A 19,612-nucleotide genomic window follows, 5' to 3' on the forward strand; every position below is an offset into this window, starting at 1 on the left:
ATTCATCATTTTCAACAAAACAGTAGTATTCTTCGAGAATAAGAAAAAAACATCACATTAATATACTTTTTCAAACTACAATTTGATTTGACCAGAAAAGATAAACTATAATTTGATATTCAAATAAAAAGGATACTTCTCAGCTGTTTCCGTGGGTCGATGGAATAAATTCTTATCTGCCTTCACGCGGTTCAACTAAACCGACCTTCTTTTTCTTCTTCCCTTATCTCTATATATATATACATGACTACTATATGATCATTTACAAATATTAATCCATACAAAACACCTTATTTTCCCGTAGAGCTTTTCAAAGATAAAATATCTAATTTGTTCCGAAGATGAGCCAATACAGCCAAAACCAATATGCAGGTTTCTTTCTTTCTTTCTTTCTTCTTCGCTTTTCTTACAAATTAATTAGCATTACATAAGTCATAATTAATCATGTTTCTTGAATGTTATGGTATCAAAGCTAATATATTAAATGTATAATTAGGAGCTTACCCTGCGCCTCCAGTGTCTACCGGTCCTTACGTGGCACCGCCGCCACCGACTGGTTACCCAACGAACGACACGAGTCATGCCACGATGGCTCCGGTCGAGACAAAGTCCAAGGGTGATGGATTCTTGAAAGGCTGGTTAGTCTCTTTTTTTCTTTTCTTTGTTGGTCTACGGCTCCACGTAACCGGACTCGCATATTTTTTGGTTAATTATCGAACCGGATCGGTTATTATGTGTTCAAATAATGATTTTTGTTTCTTGTTTTTGATTTTGAATGCAGTCTTGCGGCTATGTGTTGCTGTTGTGTCCTCGACGCCTGCTTCTGATTTCCGAGGAATTCCATGGTTTATTTAATATTCGTGCGGATGATTTATATTATTGTATTTTGCTTTGTTGAATTTCGATTTGTTTAGGTTGGCTTATGATATGTGGACCTCCTATTTGTTAATTCATTTTTTTTTTTACTACTCTTTCGTTTATATTGTGGAAATTTCATATTAATAAATCATTTTTTTTACATCTAAAGCATGCTATTGCTAGATTGACAATGTTGACTATTAGTCAACTGGCATTCGGACCAATCTTATCAACACTATAGCCTATAGGCGCCAAATTATAAATATTGAAAACTATTGGGGACATTTTTGTAGCTCAAGATATTTGATAATCGTCTGAACTATTTTTTAATAGAACAACAATTTTTATTCAAAGAAAGTAATCAGTGTTGTTGATGTAAAAAGATGATACAACAAGTTTTAACCCTAATAAAAAATTCAATGTGTTTTGGATCTTCTCGCGCATAACCATTGCCTTGATGTCTGGAGATCATCTTTTACGCTCATTGGGACATGCCATGTTCCATCTTCAGACTCCTGCATCAACAAAGACAATCATTCATCATTTTGCAAAATGCAGACAAACTTTTGTAGATTTGAGTTTGTGTAAGCTGAAATTGACCTGTATAATAATGGAGTATGGAGGTGGCATATGCAGTGTGAGTCCATCCTCTCGAGACACAGATATCCGAACCTGCAACATTGAAGAAAACCAATACAATTAAAAGATTATGATATGTACATACATTCATTCTCATATCAATTCACAGATTTGTATAATATATTATTACCTGATGCTTCTCTTTCCACCTTGGGAAGAAACTGTTACCGAGTAGCTGAAAGAGATGGTCTCTCATCTCATCGTTTGTCACCAATAAACACTTGCAACTCACAGCAGCGTAAAGCCAATACCTGCAAGCCAGAGTTTTCCGCAGCAAATTGATTTTCACACAACCAATGGATTCTCATTTTTTTTGGATCAATGCACAAACTAAGACAAAAAGTAAATACCAATCATCGTTTGAGCCAGGAGGAGTAGCATAGAGAGCACCGGCGTTTTTCCATTTCTCTAGCAAGGCTCTGTTTTTAGGGTAAGTAGCTGGACCTCCGATTACACGACTCTTGTGCAGGATCACAAGTGGTAACCTTTTCGACGGACTATTTTGTTGAAATCTCTGGACAACATTGTTAAGCTAGAGCAAGAGATAAAATCGCATAAGGCATAAAGTAATCAATCAAAGATCTTGAGTTTGGCAGTAGAATGAAAAAGAATTCAAGATCACCTGGAAAAAGCTGAAACTACGCTGGTTGACTAATCCCATATTGGCTCCGTCTATGACTGCATCAAACGGTCCATGTCTTTGAAGCCATTCCTGCAACAAAACCGAGTAAAAAAAACAAACCTTTTTCAGCTTTGCTTTAGATAGTGTTACTACGATCCTCAAGAGATTAATTGTTACCTGAAACTGGTTAAAATTAGATTTGACTTCTTTTTCACAGGCCAACCGAGTCAACGATGCAGCGAAGTTTTCTGTCTCAACCGGATTGATATCGATACAAACAAGCTTGTCTTTGCAACATTTACACACACCATTCTCATCCATCTCAGTTCTTGTCACATTCCATTTGCCAGTTCCAAGCCAACCCTGTCCATGCCACCCACCACCACCACTCACCACCCCATCCTTTATTTTCTTCAGATCCCATTTCTCGACTCCAGCTTTTGCAGCTGCTTCAGAATTAAACCACTCCTCAATCGTATCAAAAGTCGGTTTAGAAACCTGTCTCACTAAATCTCTCAACCGCTGCAATGTCTCATAGACCTTGTCTGTGTTCTTTATATCCATACTAACTCTCAAAAGTGCAGTAAGCTCAGGCTCTTCAGGGACTACCTCTGATTCAAGCATATGCGCATCGACTTCATAGGCTTTGTCTGCATCACCCTTCCTACAGAAACCAAAAAGGGCTGGTCCATAGGATCTCAGCTTAGGTTGGATACCAAAGGCTTTCATCTGTTTGACCATATCAAAAGCCATTTCCGGGTCATCCTTTGCAACGGCGAGTCTAGCACCGTTTGTGAATGTAGCTTCATTAGGAACTACTTTCTCAACAATCATCTGCTTAAATATATCAAAACCCCTGCTAAGTCCTGGATTCGGAGAAGACTCTGTTCCTGCCTCAGACAACGAGCATACATAGAGCAACACATTATAATGATACTGGCTGAGCTGCACACCATTGCGTTTGGCCTCATCATACAAGCGAAGGGCTTCCACGGCATCACCGTTCCTAGAGCACATATCTAGCTTTTGTTTCAGCAATGTTTCAGGAGACTGTTGAATAGCTTTCTTCCTTGCTTTCCTCGATAAGTTTTCAGAAGGCGAAGCTTGTGATTGTTTAGCAGCGACAGGCATTGTGCATAGATGTCTCTTGTGCTCAACAAGAAGAAGTCGTCTATCTCGGGTGCCTTTGACAGGCAAGGAAGTATGGTACCCACGAAATGGAGAAAAGCTACGATGATGCGGAAGATGAACAGATGGGATCCTGAGAATCATTACAAATAAAGGGCGACATGCCCTAGAAAGGGAAGGAGTAAAACAAGTTGCACGCAGCATAACTCTGAAGCTGTTTTACTTGTAAATTTCAATTTTCAATTCAATTCATCTGCAAGAGACAGGGGAAGATACTCATTAAGGCATAATATAGAAGCACCAAAAGAAGTTCCAAGACTGAGAAAAAAAGCTTACAAATGTTCAATACATATCAATACCAATCAGAAATCGAAGATAATGGTTATGTACGGCACATTACAATCTATCCAAAATCTACTCCAAGAACAAAACTAAAGCAAATGGTTTATGTACGAATGTGAGTTATCAGTCTAAAAGGGAGTGGAGCTGAGGATAAACAACAGAACTGTTCATATGGTAATATCGTCGAACATGTTGTAGACAGCTCATACAGAATTTTGAGAGAAAGAACTTACTTCGCGCCACAAAGAGACAGCCTTTCTGATGGGGAAAATGGGGAAGAGATAAAGAAGAAGAAGACTTTGGTCGACCCAGCGTCTCCTTCAGGATCCACCATGGATAACCCACAAAGGTTAGCAGATTGAGATATAAGAGTCTGCCATGGATGGACCCTTTTGGATGCTACTTCCTAACGACGTCGTTTAGCTACACAGAGTTCTTATCAGTATTTTGAAGCCCATTAACGGCAAAAAAAGTTTATACTTAGGGCTTTAAAAGAACCGTTGAGGGTTTTCTCTCTTTTTGGGTTACAAAGGTGCTGGTCTAGACAAAACCCAGACCGGGTCACGGTTTAAGCGGTCCAGTCATTGATATAAACAAAAACTTGCAAGTCGTAAGAGTGATAAAAAATTCAAAACTTCCAGAGTTCCACAATTCAAGGGAACGAGGCATAAGTGTTTCAAGTAAGCAAATTAACAAAAGTATATGAAAATGGAACAATGTGAATAGCTAACATCTACAACTACAAGCACTAAACAGCGTGCTTATGTCTTATCAACAGAAGCTTTGTGATGAGTTTGCAGCATGACTGCATGAGAGATCCTTCAACTTAAGGTGATGATCAAAGAACATGGGGAAAGGTTTTGTACACAAAAACTTTTGCAAGTCGTAAGAATGATATCAAACACAAAAGAGACCAAAACTTCAATTTCAATGAATGAGGTAACAAGAGTATTACAATGGAACAATCAACAATGTGTGTTAGCTATTCCCTAGTACCTACAAGAGCTACCTAGAAGAGCTTATACAAAGCAAGAACCAGCGACATATGGAACAATGTGTACGAAACAGTGATGTATAGAACAATGTGTACGAAACAGTGATGTATAGAACAATGTGTATAGCTAGTATTATCTACAGAAGCTTTGTGATGAATATGCAGCACGAGAGAGATCTTTCCACTCAAACCATTTCTACAAGAGCTTGTAGTAGCAGTCACGGCCTGAGAAGAGAGTTCGGTAGTTTCTTCCACAGGGACAGTTGATCTCAACCACAAAGGCCTCGCCGACTCTGTCCACCTTAACTCCTTCTTTACAATCTTTCTGCTGCTCCTCCTCTTGTGACTCAACTTCTCCCTGTACACCAAACAAACCATTGTGCCCAAAAGCAAGACTTCGATTCAGAGATTATCAGAGAACAAAGCGTACAAAATAGTAAGGCCATGTTCAAGTTCAACTATCAAGAACGGATTTTCAGATACGAACCTTAGGACTGTCATCTTGCTTGACAGAAGAGACTGCTTCACCGTACTTTATGAGCTTGTTACACCATTGATCCAATTCACGGACTCCGTCTTTGATCACATACAGCATCTGATGATGATGAACAGAACAACCAAAGTGTATCAGAAACCCTAATTTTCTCAAAACGACTAACAAAGCTCGCAAATTGAAACACTAAATAGGCAATTGGATATAGAGTTTTGCTAACCTTGTTAGCTTCAGAGGCTTCTGGATTCGAAAAATCAGCTTCAGGAATTGCAGTCGAGCGAGAAGATCCAAGAGTCTTATAAGGTGACGGCGAAACATCGGAGACGGACCTCCGAAACATCGGTGGCCGTGGCGGAAGAGAAGGGACGATATTACCCGAGGGTGTTGTTTCTTGAGCGACGCCGTCTCGGGTATAACCCGACCCGAATGTGGATATACCGGGAGAAGCAAACGTATCGGATAGAGATCGCTTGTAGATAGGAGACGAACGGATTCGCGTCGGATTGCAATCCATGGGAAGCGGAACCTTCGAATAGCCCATGAGATTAGACATCCTTTCGTCTTCCTCAGGTCGGGGAAGAAACAGCTTCTTGCGCCTGGGCTCGTCGGCTTCCTTCGACTCCGGCGATGGGCGTTTCACGGGGCTGGTGGCAGCGGTTGAAGAAGATCCGAAAGATCCGTACGATTGAAACTGCGGAGGAGACGAGTTCGCGCGGCATCGATCGGAGGACCTCCCGAAGCTGTTGAGACGAAGGAGAGAGAGATCGATGTCATCTTCCTCTGGTTCGTACGAGTAATCCGTTTCTTGAGCGTTATCGATTACGGTTTCTAGGGCTTCCGCCATGTTTAGAGCCATTTTCTTCTCTCACTGTGCAATGTTCAATGCGAAAGCGAGGAAAGTGAAAGCTGAGAGAAATTGAGGAAGAAGACGCTCACTGTGAGTGGTTTATATAGGCAACGCGGGTCGACTGAACCGGGTCTATTTTAAACCGATTGGTTCAATTGGATTATGTGGAACGGTTTTCATTCCAAGAAAATGTACAATGTACAATAGACCACAATTATCGATGAACTTCACTTTCGTTTAATTTAGTACAATATGACTATGAGGACATTGCTTGACCTACAAGCCAGAAAAAAAATCCAAATCCCCAACCCAGAAAAACAAAAACAATCTGCAGAGAGAAGCAAATTGATGCAAAGCTTCGTAAATTCTGCTAACGCATTACATCTCTCATGAGCTTATGAGAGAGTTTGATCAAAATTTAAAAACCCCAAAAACAAAGAAGAAGAGAGATTCACAAGACCATCACATCACACCACACCACACGAGAAGACTAATACTTTTTCCCAAGAATTATACCGATAATAACGGAAATCAGAGCCACTCCAGAGATTATCTTCACTGACATGAGATGGGAAGTTGACGCTGTCTGAGTAGTAGTAACGGCATTGCCCGGAGAAGAAGAAGAAGAAGGAGATGTATCTGACTTTTTCTTGCTCTTACGTTTCGTTGGTGAAGAAAAGGACAAGTCAATGTCTCGAGATTTAACACCTACCTCCATTGCCTCCGTTTCCTGCAAGTTTTTGGTTTCGATCATATAAACAACTATGTTTTGAGGTTCTTGTATGCATTGCATCAATGGATTATATATGTTATCAGTCAAACAGAGTTCTGCACGGAGATATTATGCCTGACCTTAGCTTTAGCATCCGCGAGCTGCACTTTCTGTTCAAGATCTTTGACCATTGATTCAAATTCAGAGACCGCCTTTTTCTTAGCTTCAATCTCTTCTTGTGATTGCTTCAGCGCAGACTCCAGCTCTGAATGCTTCTGAGAGTGTGCTTGTTCCTGTTTCCACGGAAAAGTTTTCAGAGGTTAGCGACATAATGAGATAAGATGCATTGCCTTTTCTATCAACCTAGATAAATCCCAAGACGCTTATCTGAGATAAAGGTCAAGCAAGAAAGATGATTAACCTGTTCAGCAATGGAACTATGAGCCGCTTGAAGCTCTTTCTGAAGCTGAAGCACTTGCTCATTGAGCACATCTCGGTCACTGGCGTTATTTTCATGTTCCTGCAGTTTTGAGTTCAGTTCTGCCACTTTTTCAGAAGCAGCAGCTGCGTTTTCACCCTGTAGAAACATAATCAATCAGTATATCAGTACTTTATGGATTTTATATAATAATGATTCTATTTTCCTCTGTTCAAGATGAGTGCAATACCTCTTCTTTCAACTGAGCTTCGACTTTTGACAATTTCTTTTCAAGTTCTTCAACATGTGATTCCAAAACAGACTTTTCAGCAGCCACTGCCCCGAGCTTCTCAATCTCGGACACCAAAGTATCAGCTTTAGACCTCTCTACGTTTAGTTGATCTTCAAGCTTTGAAATAGCTGATTGGAGCTCACCCTTAGTACTCTGAAACATTGCGTTGACTTGGTTGTTCTCCTCAGTGAGTGAAGAAATCTGCAACCCAAACTAGTGTCATTTTCTCAAAGATTGTAGTATTAAAAAAAACTGTTGCAATGTAGATTGGTAATTAGAACATATTTAGATCCAAGATATTACCTGCGACTGCATTTTCTCCCCTTCAGAGGTAAGCTGCTTTCTTAGATCTTCTATGGCTGTCTTTGAAGCCAGGAGATCTTTGGTTGTTTGCTCCTTCTCAGCCTCCAGAGCAGAGAGCTTTGTCTGCAACTCGTTGGCCTCTGATCCATGATTGGCTAGTTCCTGGTTCAGCTTTAAATTCACCTCCGCCAGATCCCCGCTTTCTTTCTCAAGCCCGTGGCATTTGGCCCCGAGCTCTTCAATAGTAGATTCAAGATTCTTCAGTTTAGATAGAGCCTCTTCAAGCTCAACTTTTCTAGTATCCGCAACTCCTGATGCTTCATGAGCCTGCCTTTTGTGCTCCTCGATTTGGTTTTCATGTGCTTTTAACTTTTCAATGAAGTCTTTGAATTCTGTCTCTTTCTGGTTCAACCTTTCAGTTGCCTCTTCCACCTGTTTCATTGCAGTTTCCTTCTCGGCAGAACTAGAACCTAGTAACTCTTCAAGCTCTTGAATTTTGATCTTGAGCTGGTTGTTTGTCTCTGCTAGTAGTTCATTCTCTGATGATGACTGCAAAGATTTTTCATGTGCCTGATCAAACTCCTGTTTGAGTTTATCATTAACGGCTTCTGCAGCAGCGAGTTTTCCCAAAGTCTGATCAAGTTCTTCTTTTACAGAAGAAGATTTGCCAGATGCTTCAGCCAACTGCTCTTCATATGATTTTATTCTGTCCTCGAGGTCTTTCAGTTTCTCCGTCAAAGAATTGGCATCTGAATCTCTTCTAGTGAAATCCTCCATAACCATTTGAATTTTATGCTCCGAGTCTTTACTCGAAGACTGATGTAAAGCTTCAAGCTCCATGGATTTCTTCATAGCTTCATCTATCTCTTTTCCTTTCTTCTCAAGACTCTCTTCAGCAGACTTCAGTTTCTCCATTACTTCGCTTTCCCGTAAACCAGCAGCTTTAAGATCGTTTTCAATGCTCTCCAATTTTCCTTGTGTGACACCCAATTCATTCCTGAGACTTTCTAGCAGATTCTCAGACTCACTGATCTTTGCGCTGTACTCATTCACTGTATCCTCTAATTTCTTTTTCTCACCCATAACAGCGTTTAGATTTTCTGTCAGTTCTCTTTCGTTATCATTTGCAGCGTTTAAAGCAGCTTCAAGGCTCGAACTTTTCACTTGGAAAGCCTCAAGTGTTGATTGAAGCTCAGCCACCTGACCTAAGTAACCTTTGGAATCTGCTTCAGTGTCTCCACTCTTCTTCTCCAGCAAGCTAACCTGCTCCTCAAGTTCCTGAATTCTGTATTTTTCTGTCTGAAGTAGAAGCTCCAAGTCTTTCAATCTTCCTTCAGCATCTTCATGTTTTGACTGTGATGTTTGACACAGACCTTCGAGTTCAATGCTGCGCTGGTGAGTTGTATTAGCACGCTCTTCATGCTCTGCACCCTTCTGCAAAGCGATTCGCAAATCTTCTTCAAGCTCTGAGGTTTTGGCCGATGATAGCTTCAGAGACGATTCCAATTCGGATGCTTTTTCTTGGTATTCCTGCATCTGAGTGGTCACCTGTTTTTTCTCTTCCTCGGCAACTTCAATAGCAACTTTAAGTTCAGATACCTTCTCAGAGAGTTCTTTCAATTCTTGTTCTGCGTCACTGTTTTTAAGCTGCAATACGTTCAGTTGCTGCTCAAGCTCCACATTCTTCTGTTCAGCTGCACTGAACTTTGTCTCTAGCTCTTTAATCTGTGATTTGGCATCTTCTGCTGCTTGACTAGAGGACCGAACAACTTCCTCCAGCTCAAGATTCTTCTTGGTAGCAGCTGCTGCTACAGATCCAGATTCACTGTGAAGCTCCTCTAGAGATTTCAGTTTCTGTTCCAGTTCTGAGTTGTTTGACAAAGCTTGAGACAGAAGAGCATCTGCTTTGGTGAAATTATCATCTGAGGTCTTCAGTTTCTCTTCTAGTTCACTGCAGATCGCTTTTACTTTTGCTGCATTACTAGTGACCTCTGCTACATCTGCTTCAAGGGCTTCTTTTTCTTTCAACACTTCGGACAACTTCTCATTTGCAGTTCTCAGCTTCTCTTCTTGGTCTTTCGATAAGGATTCCAGCAGTTCCTTCTCTTTGAGTTCTTCCCCAAGCTTTGAATTAATACCTTCCTGTTCAGAAAGTTTAGCCTGGAGATCTTTGGTCTGAACAACCAAATCCTCTAGAACTGATAACTCTTCCTTAAACCGAGATTCCGAAGCTTTCTTCTTCTCAAGTTCCTGAGTCAGTTCATCAATGAGGGCTTCTGTGGAAGACACTTTTTGTTCCGTCTCCAGCAAACGAGATTTTGAAAGTGCTAATTCCTCTTGCACGGCAGCTAATTCTCCCGCACTACTCTTTAAGGCCGCTTCAACTTTTTCGTTTTCAGAAATCTTATCATTCAGCTCCTTGATTTCTTGTTCCAGGGAAGCCATCTTTTCCTCCATTTTCTTGGCACTGTCTTTCGTCGATTCAAGCAACTGTGCAAACTCCAAAGCCCTCTGCGTCTCAGAGTCAGCATGAGAAGCGCTTTGCTTATGCAGCTCTTCAAATTTCTGAGCCTCTTCAGCTGAACGTTTTAGCCCTTCCTCCAACTCTATCAACTTCTTTCGTGAGTTCTCGAGTTCTATGCCCAATGCATCAAAAGCTTCCTTAACTTCAGTTAGTTCCTTATCTTTGGCATCATGGGACTGCAAAGCATCTTCCAAGGACTTCAACTGAGAGCTGTGTCTCTCTTCCACTTCAACAATTTTCTCTTGCTGCTTCTTTTGAGCGACTTCGAGCTCTCCATGCTTCTTTTCCGTTTCTTCTAACTTCTCTTTCGCAGACAAAAGCTCGTCCTTCAAGTGGGTATTCTCAGATTCATACCGTTTCAGTTCCCCTGCCACTCTTTCCAATTCGAGCTCTAACTCCTTGGCCTTTTCTTGTGACTCATGTAGTTCTCTTTGTGAACCACTCGAGCTTCTTTCAATGGAAACTTGCTTTTGCTCTTCAACAGGAACATGCTCTGCTTTCTTAGCATCATCCTTGGCATCAAAAGTTTCCTTCTCAACTTTAATGAATTCGCCATCTAATGTTGTGTCTTCCTCTTCTTTCCTATCCTTTGTTACTTCCCCATTCACAGTCTGCAACAGATCGAGAACTACTTAATTCTTCCACATCATTTACTTACATCTTTAGTGGTACTAAGAAGTTATAAAGAGAGACGGCAAATTCAATACGCTAAAACAAGTAAAACCTTATGCAAGACATACACCGATTTACAGAAAGAAAAATCCATTATAGTCAAAATGAGCAAACATATAATTCTGCGAAACTAAATGATCAATACCTTGACGGCAACATCAACTGTCTTAAGGTCATCATCACCAGGTTTCACTACAGGGACCTGGGAACTCGCTACTTGAGTTGTTTCCTCCATACTATGTTTGAGCAGTTTCGATTACTTTTGGTTCTGCAGAATATTAAAATGTGGTTCGCATGAGAAGAAATACGAAGATGATATCAGATGATATTGGAATTCTTCACACAAATAAATAAATAAATAAAAGACAAGAATAGCTTGCAAGAAAAAGAAAGCCAGTTTCCAAAAGTTAGATAGAAAACAAATATTATAAGATATTTATTGTGACAATCAACAGGAATACATCATCTCTCGTTACAACTAATTGAAATACCAATTCAATAGTAGATTTCTAATTTCGTTTATTTTCATCTTTTACAAGAAATGACGTACTTATAGAGGTTCATAAAGCTAAAGAATCCAAAACCAATCTGGAGAAGACAAAGATCAATAGGTACTTTGGGCCATAGCATGTGATGTTATCAGAGTTTAAAACATTTTTAACAACCAACAATCTCCACCACGGCACAATGAATAAGGTATGCTTATTATATTAATAAAGCCCTACCAAACAAATTAAAGATAAGTAAGGTGTAAAGTGTCCACCAAACCAACAACATCAAAGTTTCTTTCTTTTTGTATAGAAAATTGATCTCATTATGCCCACAAAATATCCATGAAAATTATTACAATTTTGTTTAAGAATTTAAATAACAAAACACTATTATTATATGTGACTAAATATATTACAGGGAAAAAAAAGAACCGAAAGGTACGCCGACCAGATGCAGCGGTGACTCGTGGGCCAGTATTTTAGAACAAGAAAACAAAGAACTCATTTGTATTTTATTTTTGTAACGCTAGATGATAATTTTTTTTAAGAATATTTTCAAGTAGATCATACGAAATTTTAGGATAAAATACCAAATGAATAAAAGCAAAACCCCATTAATTTTAAATCTTAAGGGGAGGGGCCATCATGGTTGCTAGATGGATCACAAACATCTTTTTCGCTTGCTCTAATTTCCAACTAAAATTTCATTTTCTATCTTATTGTATTAAACCAAAGAATATTCGACCAAATAGGAATTTTCCTAATCCTGGATAAGTTTTTCTTCATTTGTACACCAAATTGGTCTAATCGTTGCCTATATAGACAAAGACGTATCTGTAAAGTTGCAAGTAAGCTTTTTTGTTTTGTTAAAAGCTGCAAGCTTAACACCAAAAACAAAGAAGGCATGTTCCTAATTACCTTGTATTAAATATTTAAAGTTTGATCTGGTAATTAAAATAAGGTTGGTGATAAAACTTATTACTATGTTCTAAGAAATTCAAACTTATATCGACAATCAAAGAGTTAAACATCAAACTAAATATTCAGCGTTTAGTGTTCTATATAACGCTCAAGTCAAGTAAACAACAAAACTAGATCCTGAGTTTGGACACTACTAGTACTAGAAAATGATCTGACGAATCTGCCGTAGGAGAAGCGATTAATCGCAAACGATTTCGATCTTCAGAGATCAAAACAGAGAGACAAGCAGCTTAGATCGATCAATTTCAAAATTAAACAAATGATACGATCAGTAACTAAGAAGAAGCTACCGAACCAAAACTTTCTACAAACCCATATTAGAAAATTGAAAATTAACGATCTGAAAAGATTTGTGGTCGATTAGAAATCCAGAAAAGGTAAACCAAAAGACATAATAACGTAATATAATCAAAAGGATTAAATATTAGAACACAAACCCACAAATTTGTAGGAAGAAAAAGAGAGGAGGAAGGTGAAAGAGCTTACCAAGTGAAGCTGCTGAATCTGAAATGTAACTCTGTTTTTCTTCCTTATTTGGATTTTTCTTTTACTACTACCGTTTTTTTATCCAAGCTGGGAAAATTGATTGGGGAAAATAAATGAAGAGAATGCAGAAAGAAAGAAAGAGTAGATGATGACGAAGAAATGCAAATTGGGTGTGAGAGAGAAAGAGAATCTTTTAGGGTTTATAAAGTGGACAGTGTGGGGACGATTCATATTTTTTTTTTGAAAGCCAAATCTGGCGGACGAGGAGACCGTCAATTTTGTTTTATTTCCCATTCTCCCCCATTTGTTTCTGTCATTATCATTCTTACCCCTAAATGGCATAACCCGATTATTATTAGCTTTCATTTCATTAATTAATGACCAAAAATTTAGAATTGTAGTCAATGTCCTATATTAATCACAGATTTAAATAGTGAACTAAGATAACTTTTAATAAATCATCTCTATGCATAATCTTCTTAAGAATTTCATTTCTTAACTCAGTAAAAATATCACAGACTTGCACAATTAATTAATTCCTATATTTATTTTATGTACTCATATTTTCATAATCTCTGTACTAGAAGTCTGGGAAGAAACAAATTAAGATCATGAAAAAAAACAAATCAAAACAAAAGACTAAAAGGAAGGGCATATTTGTAATTTGGAAAGAACATAAGAAAAACAAAAAGAGAGGAGGTGGCTTGAATGGCTGGCTGGACGGAAAAGGCAGAGCAGGAAGGCCCACAAACACCAATGAGCCACCGACCGACCAAACCGTCCTCACCTTGAAAACTCTTTTCTTTCTTTTAATATTTCTTTCTTCTAGATTTGACCCTTCAGCTTTTATTTGCATTTCTTTTCCCCCTAATAGAGACACTTTCACCTCCCTTTTTTTAATTTGTTTTGGTTTCAAAATTCACATCACGTTGGTTTTACAGAACTTTTCATTTCCAAGTTGAGTAAAAGAAAATGAATCGTCCCCGTATTGAAATCGTCACTAAAGTTTCCATTATGACTACACAACAATGAATCTAAAATCAGTACCAAAACTTGTGCACTTTGATTACGTAACAAATAACAATTCAATACAATTGTGTTTGGTTCAACCGATTGAGTACGTAAGGAAAATAATATAATGTTAGATAATGAATAGTTGCAAGTAAATTCATGCACTTTTATAAATGGTGAATCGGTGGTGTGAAATTAAAATACTATTGCATAGGTGTTTTCTTGGTCGGCAAAACAGTAGGTTAAGTTAAATAATTACGAAGATCCATGTACATAAAAAAGTTAGTGTTCGTCAAAGGCACAATTTACAATTTGAAATGGATTAGAGTATGTAAATTGACTTATAAGTTGTAAACATTTATTTCTGTATGAATGTAAGGAAGTATTAAGAATTAAAAGGTGGTCAACTTAACCAAATTGGCGGCTATCGAAACTTCTGCATTGGGTCAAATTCAAAGAAACGTAGCCAATGGTCTTCCAGACTTTTACATTTCAGTCACATTTAAAAAAGATAATATGAAACGAAACTGAAAAGGTCACAAGTTAGAAATTTAAACAACTCTTATATTTGAAGTCCCAATAACATCATAGTAAACAAAAATAAATTTTTAACAAAACAACATACAACTATATATGAAATCTTATAAACATATATTTAATAAAAGAAATGTAGAAAAAGAAATAAAAAAGAAAGAAAAAAACAGGGCCAGTACAAGATTGAGATAAACATATATTTAATAAAAGAAATGTAGAAAAAGAAATAAATAAAAAAATAAAATAAACAGGGCCAGTTCAAGATTGAGAATAAGCCACATCAGCCTCAATTATGTAAGTGGCTGTCTTTACACTTTTCTTAACGTGGAGCTTTTCCAAAACAATAGAAAACTAAAAGGGTCTATTTGTTATTAACTGAAGACAATCAACCGAAGTCCCGAACATTCAGAATGCAAAAAAAAATCCTAAATTCTCTCCGGTCAGCGCTCGGTTCTTAATTGTACCGGTGGCGTAATGTCCTCCCTCTTTCGCTGCAGGGAATTTAAAGAAGTTTAGTTTCCGACATTTTATTCTAACTAGGTGAATATCCGCACATTACGTGTGAGTTGTTCTTTTCAATTATTTAAATTTTTTTTATATATATTTATAAAAATTAATATAATCATCATTTGTTATTTACTTACTTGTTAATATTATATTTTAAAATATTAAAATATTAATTTAAAATACATATTATATATTATTTAATAATTTATAATTATATTAAAATTAATAAATATTTTTCAATATTTTTCATTAGTTATAACATAAATTTTTATTTAACATTTATACAAATATTAATTAATAATTAATTAATAAGAAAACTAAAATTAATATAATCATCATTTCATTTGTTATTTATTAGTATTTTATTATAAATAATTTTAAAATTTTAATTTAAAATACATATTAAATATTATTAAGTAATCTACTGTTATATAAAAATTCAATACATATCTATTAATATTTTTAATTAGTTATAACATAGATTTTTGTTTAATATTAATATAAATGTTAGTTAAAGTCAATTAATAAAATGAGCTTTTTTATTTTTTTTTAATGTTTTAAAATTTAATATTAAAATTTATTTATTAAGATTTAAGTGACAGATGTCAACCTCGATGTGTCAATAGGGAAAAAGTTGAGCAACGATTTTCTCAGTTTTTTTCGTCACTCGCAAAACGATGCTCTTCTTCTTGTTCACCTCTGTGCCAGAGAAGCTAAATTAGAGAACGACGACGGAGAAAATTTGAACTCGAGAGGTTTGATTTTGAACTTCGCATTTTGGCTATCTGTTTTCTTACTTCTTGATTTTTTTCGGGTTTCGCACCTTTTTTCTTAGAGATTGAAGTAGGAGGTTGAAATGGATTCTGGTCCGATCTTAGAGCGTTTGTGCTATGGATTATCCATGATCGTGGGATGCACTAATTAGTAGTATTCAATTGCTGGATATCTGAAATCAGAAAATCTCAAAATGTTCGAACTGTGGAAATATTAGTCTAATTAGTTTTTCGGTTAATAAAGTTGGAGAATTGGAGCTGTGTTAAGTTGTACTTGTGTTATGGTTTCTGCTCAATGCTATCTGCTTTACATGTGTTTGATCGAACATTGTATCTTCCGGATTTGTTGCTTTTTTTTGGTAACTAATAATATGTCACTGCATTTCTCAGTCTAAACTATGTTTCTGGAGATTGATCTTGAACTTCCGTCTCATTAATAGAGCTTGAACAAATTGGATCAATGTGTAGGTGTTGATGGTCCTGATAGTTTAGATGAGATGGATGTTGAAGATGTCGCAATAGATCTTCTAACAAGAAGTGGCAATGTAGATGAGTTTTGTGAGGCAAGTACGAGTGGGAACGTTGCTCGCAGTATAGAGCAGTTTGCAACTATTGGTGATCTGAGAAATGGCCTTGAATTTGAGTCTAAGGAGTCTGCGTACTATTTCTACAGGGAATATGCTCGCTTAGTGGGATTTGGCATCACAATAAAAGCTAGCCGTCGTTCAAAACGGTCGGGAAAGTTTATTGATGTCAAAATAGCGTGTTCGAGATTTGGAACCAAGCGGGAGTCAAACGCAGCTATAAACCCACGGTCATGTCCAAAAACGGGCTGCAAAGCTGGTCTGCATATGAAGAGGAAGGAAGACGAGAAATGGGTTATATATAATTTCGTAAAAGAACATAACCATGAGATCTGTCCAGATGATTTTTATATTAGTTTAAGGGGAAAGAACAAGCCTGCTGGTGCGTTAGCACATCAAAAGAAAGGCCTTCAAGTGTCTCTAGAAGAGGAAGACTTGAAGCTAATGCTCGAGCATTTTACGGACATGCAGGAAAAGCAGCCTGGTTTTTTCTATGCAGTGGATTTCGACAGTGAAAAACGGATTAGAAATGTGTTTTGGCTTGATGCAAAGGCCAAACACGACTATTGTAGTTTTTCTGATGTTGTTCTCTTCGATACGTTTTATGTTAGGAACAAATACAGAATCCCATTTGCTCCTTTTGTCGGGGTTAGTCATCATTGTCAGTATGTGTTGCTTGGATGTGCTTTGATTGGAGAAGAGAGTGAGTCAACATATTCCTGGCTATTTCGGACATGGCTTAAAGCAGTCGGAGGTCAAGCTCCTGGAGTGATTATAACAGATCAGGATAAGCTTCTAAGTGACGTTGTTGTTGAAATCTTTCCAAGTGCTCGTCATTGTTTCTGTTTATGGAATGTAATGAGTAAAATCCCTGATATGCTGAATCCTTTTGTGAGTCAAGATGACGGTTTTATGGAAAGTTTCAGGAACTGCGTGCACAGCTCTTTGACAGATGAACAATTTGAAAAGAGTTGGTCAAACATGATTGGTGAATTTGAACTTAGCAAGAATGAGTGGGTTCACTCGTTGTTTAAAGATCGGAAAAAGTGGGTGCCTCATTATTTTCACGGAATTTGTTTAGCTGGAATGTGTGGACCTGAAAGATCTGGAAGTATCGCCTCTCATTTCGACAAGTATATGAACTCAGAGGCTACATTCAAGGACTTCTTTGAACTCTACATGAAATTTCTGCAATATCGATGTGATGTGGAAGCAAAGGATGATCTTGAATCTCAGAGCAAACAGCCTACATTGAGGTCTTCTTTGGCTTTCGAGAAACAACTTTCCTTAATCTACACAGACGCTGCTTTTAAGAAGTTCCAAGCTGAGGTACTGGGAGTTGTTTCTTGTCAACTTCAAAAAGAAAGAGAAGATGGGACAACAGAAATATTCTGTGTTGAAGATTTCGAAAAGCGCCAAAGTTTCTTCGTTTCTTTGAACAAAGAGTTGTTGGATATGTATTGCTCTTGTCATTTATTCGAGTACCAGGGATTCCTCTGCAAACATGCAATACTCGTACTTCAAAACTCTGATGTTTCTTGCATTCCACCTCAGTATATATTGAAGCGCTGGTCAAAGAACGGTGAAAACAGAGAAGAAAAACACGAAAAATGTGCCACTATACATGACCGAATGGCACGTTTTGATGATCTTTGTAGGCGCTTTGTCAAGTTTGGAGAAGTTGCATCTTTATCAGATGAAGCCTATATGACCGCTATAAAGTTGTTGGAGGAAACCTTGAAGAACTGTGTTAGTGTGCATAGTTCTCCCAAGTCTCCTTCGGAACCGGAAAGGTTAATGACAAGTGGATCTATTGGCTTAGATAACGAAGGTATGTTGGACTGTGGCTCAAAATTCTCCAGGAAAAAGAAAATTCAGAAGAAAAGAAAGGTGATTTTTAGATTGATCATCAATCTAATGAGATTATTTGTAGTTTGCTTAGTCCTAGCGGAAAGATCTGATGGACTTTCTTGTGTTAAAAGGCATACTGTGGTCCAGAGGATGCAACAAACAGGTCAGAAGAACTCCGCCAAGAGACCGTTAGTAATCCGGTTCGTGTTATGTCATTACATCTAAAATCTCTCATTCTTTCCAGTGTTACTCATAACAAATTATTTTAATCAAAATACATTTACTTATTCCATTGACCATTCGGCATTTATTGAACTAAATACACATTCTTTTCATATGCAGGAACAAGTTAGCTCCAGAGCTCCTACCTTTGAGAACTGTTACATTCCTCAAGCAGATATGGAAGCAACCGAACTAAGCTCCCGTGCAGCAACTCTTGGGATCTATTATCCAGCTCAACAGACTATCCAAGGAGTGCGTTTCAACAGCACTTCTGTAACTTTTTCATTTTATTTCTTGAACAGTTTATATCTTATTGTGTTTTATTAAAAGTTTATTGTTATTCTGGCAGTTCGCATCAGTATCTTCCATCCAGGATGGTTACTACGGACATCCACCAACCATACAAGCCATGGTAAAAATGCTTTATCTGTCTTTCTTTTAGTTTCCAAGCTTTTCTTAAAACATCCCTGACCAATATCTAGTCGCTTGAAATGGTCCGATGAGGTGTTTTGGTAGTTTAAAGTTAAGGATGAGATTGATAACCATATTGTGTATGATTTAAGGGAAACCTGCATTCAATTCCTGGACGGATGAATCAATATGAAACACAACCAAGCATCCAAGGAGATGTAAGTTGATGTTTTATGCTATTTTAGTATATTTGCTTAGACATATCTTTTTCCTTCCGGAGTGAAATTGTTGTAAGAAAGAAGGATCCTATTCTTTTTCTGGATTGTCTAGTTTCAGGGACAGACGGGTTTCAGGGGAAGCGCTATCCGTGGCAGCTATGACATCGAAGAAACTCTACACGAAATGGTATGTATTTGCTATTTAAACTCAGATCAGATAAGAAGTAAAGATAACACTCTTAACGCCACAAAAGAACAAAGAAAAAGAAAACAAACTCAATTCCGCATAATGATTTCTTTTGACAATCTTGACTTCTTCCTTGTCGGGTTTTTATCACTTTGATTCAAGATTGAACTGAGACTGCGATAACTCCTCTGTTTAGAGTAGAAAATGTGATTAGCCCTCTATCTCTAAGGGTTGCTTACATGTTTTTGTGGTCTTTGTTTGGGTAGACAATGGAGTCCTCACAGTTTCAGGGCTCTGGTCCGAGCCATCCGTAATGATCACCGTTTGTCCCCCTAACATAACAAGCTTCAAGAATTGCTTCTTCTTCTTCTTCTTTTTTTTTTTTCATTTCTGTAAAAAAAATTGGAATGCTTTTTGTACAGTAATCTCTGGAATTGGGTTTGAGGTAACTCTTGCTTATAATTTTGCGGAATGAGAAAGATATGAATAAAAGTGTATTCACATTTTCTTCT

At 37.6% G+C, this 19,612-nt stretch overlaps 5 protein-coding genes across 6 annotated transcripts; 2 read left to right on the forward strand and 3 right to left on the reverse strand.

Moving 5' to 3' along the window:
* The first annotated feature begins 265 nt into the window (after positions 1–265).
* Positions 266–1,026, forward strand: LOC112081441 (cysteine-rich and transmembrane domain-containing protein WIH1). The gene is made up of 3 exons (XM_024147889.1): positions 266–372; positions 497–638; positions 782–1,026. The coding sequence occupies exons 1-3, from the start codon at positions 342–344 to the stop codon at positions 825–827; spliced, it is 219 nt and encodes a 72-aa protein (XP_024003657.1). The 5' UTR covers positions 266–341; the 3' UTR covers positions 828–1,026.
* Positions 1,027–1,150: 124 nt separating this feature from the next.
* On the reverse strand, positions 1,151–3,986 carry LOC18027871 (proteinaceous RNase P 1, chloroplastic/mitochondrial). Its single transcript, XM_006410289.2, has 7 exons — positions 3,823–3,986; positions 2,297–3,500; positions 2,120–2,209; positions 1,848–2,029; positions 1,628–1,748; positions 1,459–1,530; positions 1,151–1,373 (listed from the first exon to the last, which is right to left on the reverse strand). Exons 2-7 carry the CDS (start codon positions 3,449–3,451, stop codon positions 1,275–1,277), a joined length of 1,719 nt encoding a protein of 572 aa, XP_006410352.1. The 5' UTR covers positions 3,452–3,500; positions 3,823–3,986; the 3' UTR covers positions 1,151–1,274.
* A 500-nt stretch (positions 3,987–4,486) lies between these two features.
* LOC18027872 lies at positions 4,487–6,041 on the reverse strand. Its single transcript, XM_006410290.2, has 3 exons — positions 5,297–6,041; positions 5,071–5,178; positions 4,487–4,941 (listed from the first exon to the last, which is right to left on the reverse strand). Exons 1-3 carry the CDS (start codon positions 5,930–5,932, stop codon positions 4,780–4,782), a joined length of 906 nt encoding a protein of 301 aa, XP_006410353.1. The 5' UTR covers positions 5,933–6,041; the 3' UTR covers positions 4,487–4,779.
* A 55-nt stretch (positions 6,042–6,096) lies between these two features.
* Positions 6,097–12,993, reverse strand: LOC18027873 (myosin-9). The gene is made up of 7 exons (XM_006410292.2): positions 12,803–12,993; positions 10,990–11,112; positions 7,649–10,783; positions 7,304–7,546; positions 7,057–7,212; positions 6,776–6,928; positions 6,097–6,653 (listed from the first exon to the last, which is right to left on the reverse strand). The coding sequence occupies exons 2-7, from the start codon at positions 11,077–11,079 to the stop codon at positions 6,414–6,416; spliced, it is 4,017 nt and encodes a 1,338-aa protein (XP_006410355.1). The 5' UTR covers positions 11,080–11,112; positions 12,803–12,993; the 3' UTR covers positions 6,097–6,413.
* Positions 12,994–15,513: 2,520 nt separating this feature from the next.
* Positions 15,514–19,570, forward strand: LOC18027874 (protein FAR1-RELATED SEQUENCE 2). 2 transcript variants are annotated; one of them, XM_024148489.1, is made up of 8 exons: positions 15,514–15,609; positions 16,096–18,101; positions 18,194–18,262; positions 18,405–18,536; positions 18,634–18,696; positions 18,848–18,913; positions 18,998–19,100; positions 19,367–19,570. In XM_024148489.1, exons 2-7 carry the CDS (start codon positions 16,125–16,127, stop codon positions 19,073–19,075), a joined length of 2,385 nt encoding a protein of 794 aa, XP_024004257.1. In that variant the 5' UTR covers positions 15,514–15,609; positions 16,096–16,124; the 3' UTR covers positions 19,076–19,100; positions 19,367–19,570. The 2 variants fall into 2 exon arrangements, with proteins under 2 accessions (XP_024004257.1, XP_024004256.1); XM_024148488.1 differs by having other exon boundaries at positions 19,026–19,100.
* The last annotated feature ends 42 nt before the right edge of the window (positions 19,571–19,612 follow it).

Source organism: Eutrema salsugineum, unplaced genomic scaffold (genome assembly GCF_000478725.1).
Source record: "Eutrema salsugineum unplaced genomic scaffold, Eutsalg1_0 scaffold_10, whole genome shotgun sequence".
Lineage (NCBI taxonomy): Eukaryota > Viridiplantae > Streptophyta > Magnoliopsida > Brassicales > Brassicaceae > Eutrema > Eutrema salsugineum.

Excerpts from the sequence above, each read along its gene's own strand:
- LOC18027873 (XM_006410292.2), bottom strand. The coding sequence starts at position 11,079 with ATGGAGGAAACAACTCAAGTAGCGAGTTCCCAGGTCCCTGTAGTGAAA. Across the intron at positions 7,547-7,648 it reads GGGAGAAAATGCAGTCGCAG|ATTTCTTCACTCACTGAGGA; the intron begins GTAATATCTTGG and ends TTTGGGTTGCAG. Across the intron at positions 7,213-7,303 it reads AAGCTCAGTTGAAAGAAGAG|GGTGAAAACGCAGCTGCTGC; the intron begins GTATTGCACTCA and ends ATGTTTCTACAG.
- LOC18027874 (XM_024148488.1), top strand. The coding sequence starts at position 16,125 with ATGGATGTTGAAGATGTCGCAATAGATCTTCTAACAAGAAGTGGCAAT. Across the intron at positions 18,914-19,025 it reads AACCAAGCATCCAAGGAGAT|TTTCAGGGACAGACGGGTTT; the intron begins GTAAGTTGATGT and ends TGGATTGTCTAG. Across the intron at positions 19,101-19,366 it reads AAGAAACTCTACACGAAATG|ACAATGGAGTCCTCACAGTT; the intron begins GTATGTATTTGC and ends TTGTTTGGGTAG.
- LOC112081441 (XM_024147889.1), top strand. The coding sequence starts at position 342 with ATGAGCCAATACAGCCAAAACCAATATGCAG. Across the intron at positions 373-496 it reads CAGCCAAAACCAATATGCAG|GAGCTTACCCTGCGCCTCCA; the intron begins GTTTCTTTCTTT and ends ATGTATAATTAG. Across the intron at positions 639-781 it reads GATGGATTCTTGAAAGGCTG|TCTTGCGGCTATGTGTTGCT; the intron begins GTTAGTCTCTTT and ends TTTTGAATGCAG.
- LOC18027872 (XM_006410290.2), bottom strand. The coding sequence starts at position 5,932 with ATGGCTCTAAACATGGCGGAAGCCCTAGAAACCGTAATCGATAACGCT. Across the intron at positions 5,179-5,296 it reads AAGCCTCTGAAGCTAACAAG|ATGCTGTATGTGATCAAAGA; the intron begins GTTAGCAAAACT and ends CATCATCATCAG. Across the intron at positions 4,942-5,070 it reads AGCAAGATGACAGTCCTAAG|GGAGAAGTTGAGTCACAAGA; the intron begins GTTCGTATCTGA and ends TTTGGTGTACAG.
- LOC18027871 (XM_006410289.2), bottom strand. The coding sequence starts at position 3,451 with ATGCTGCGTGCAACTTGTTTTACTCCTTCCCTTTCTAGGGCATGTCGC. Across the intron at positions 2,210-2,296 it reads CTAATTTTAACCAGTTTCAG|GAATGGCTTCAAAGACATGG; the intron begins GTAACAATTAAT and ends GTTTTGTTGCAG. Across the intron at positions 2,030-2,119 it reads GTAGTTTCAGCTTTTTCCAG|CTTAACAATGTTGTCCAGAG; the intron begins GTGATCTTGAAT and ends CTCTTGCTCTAG.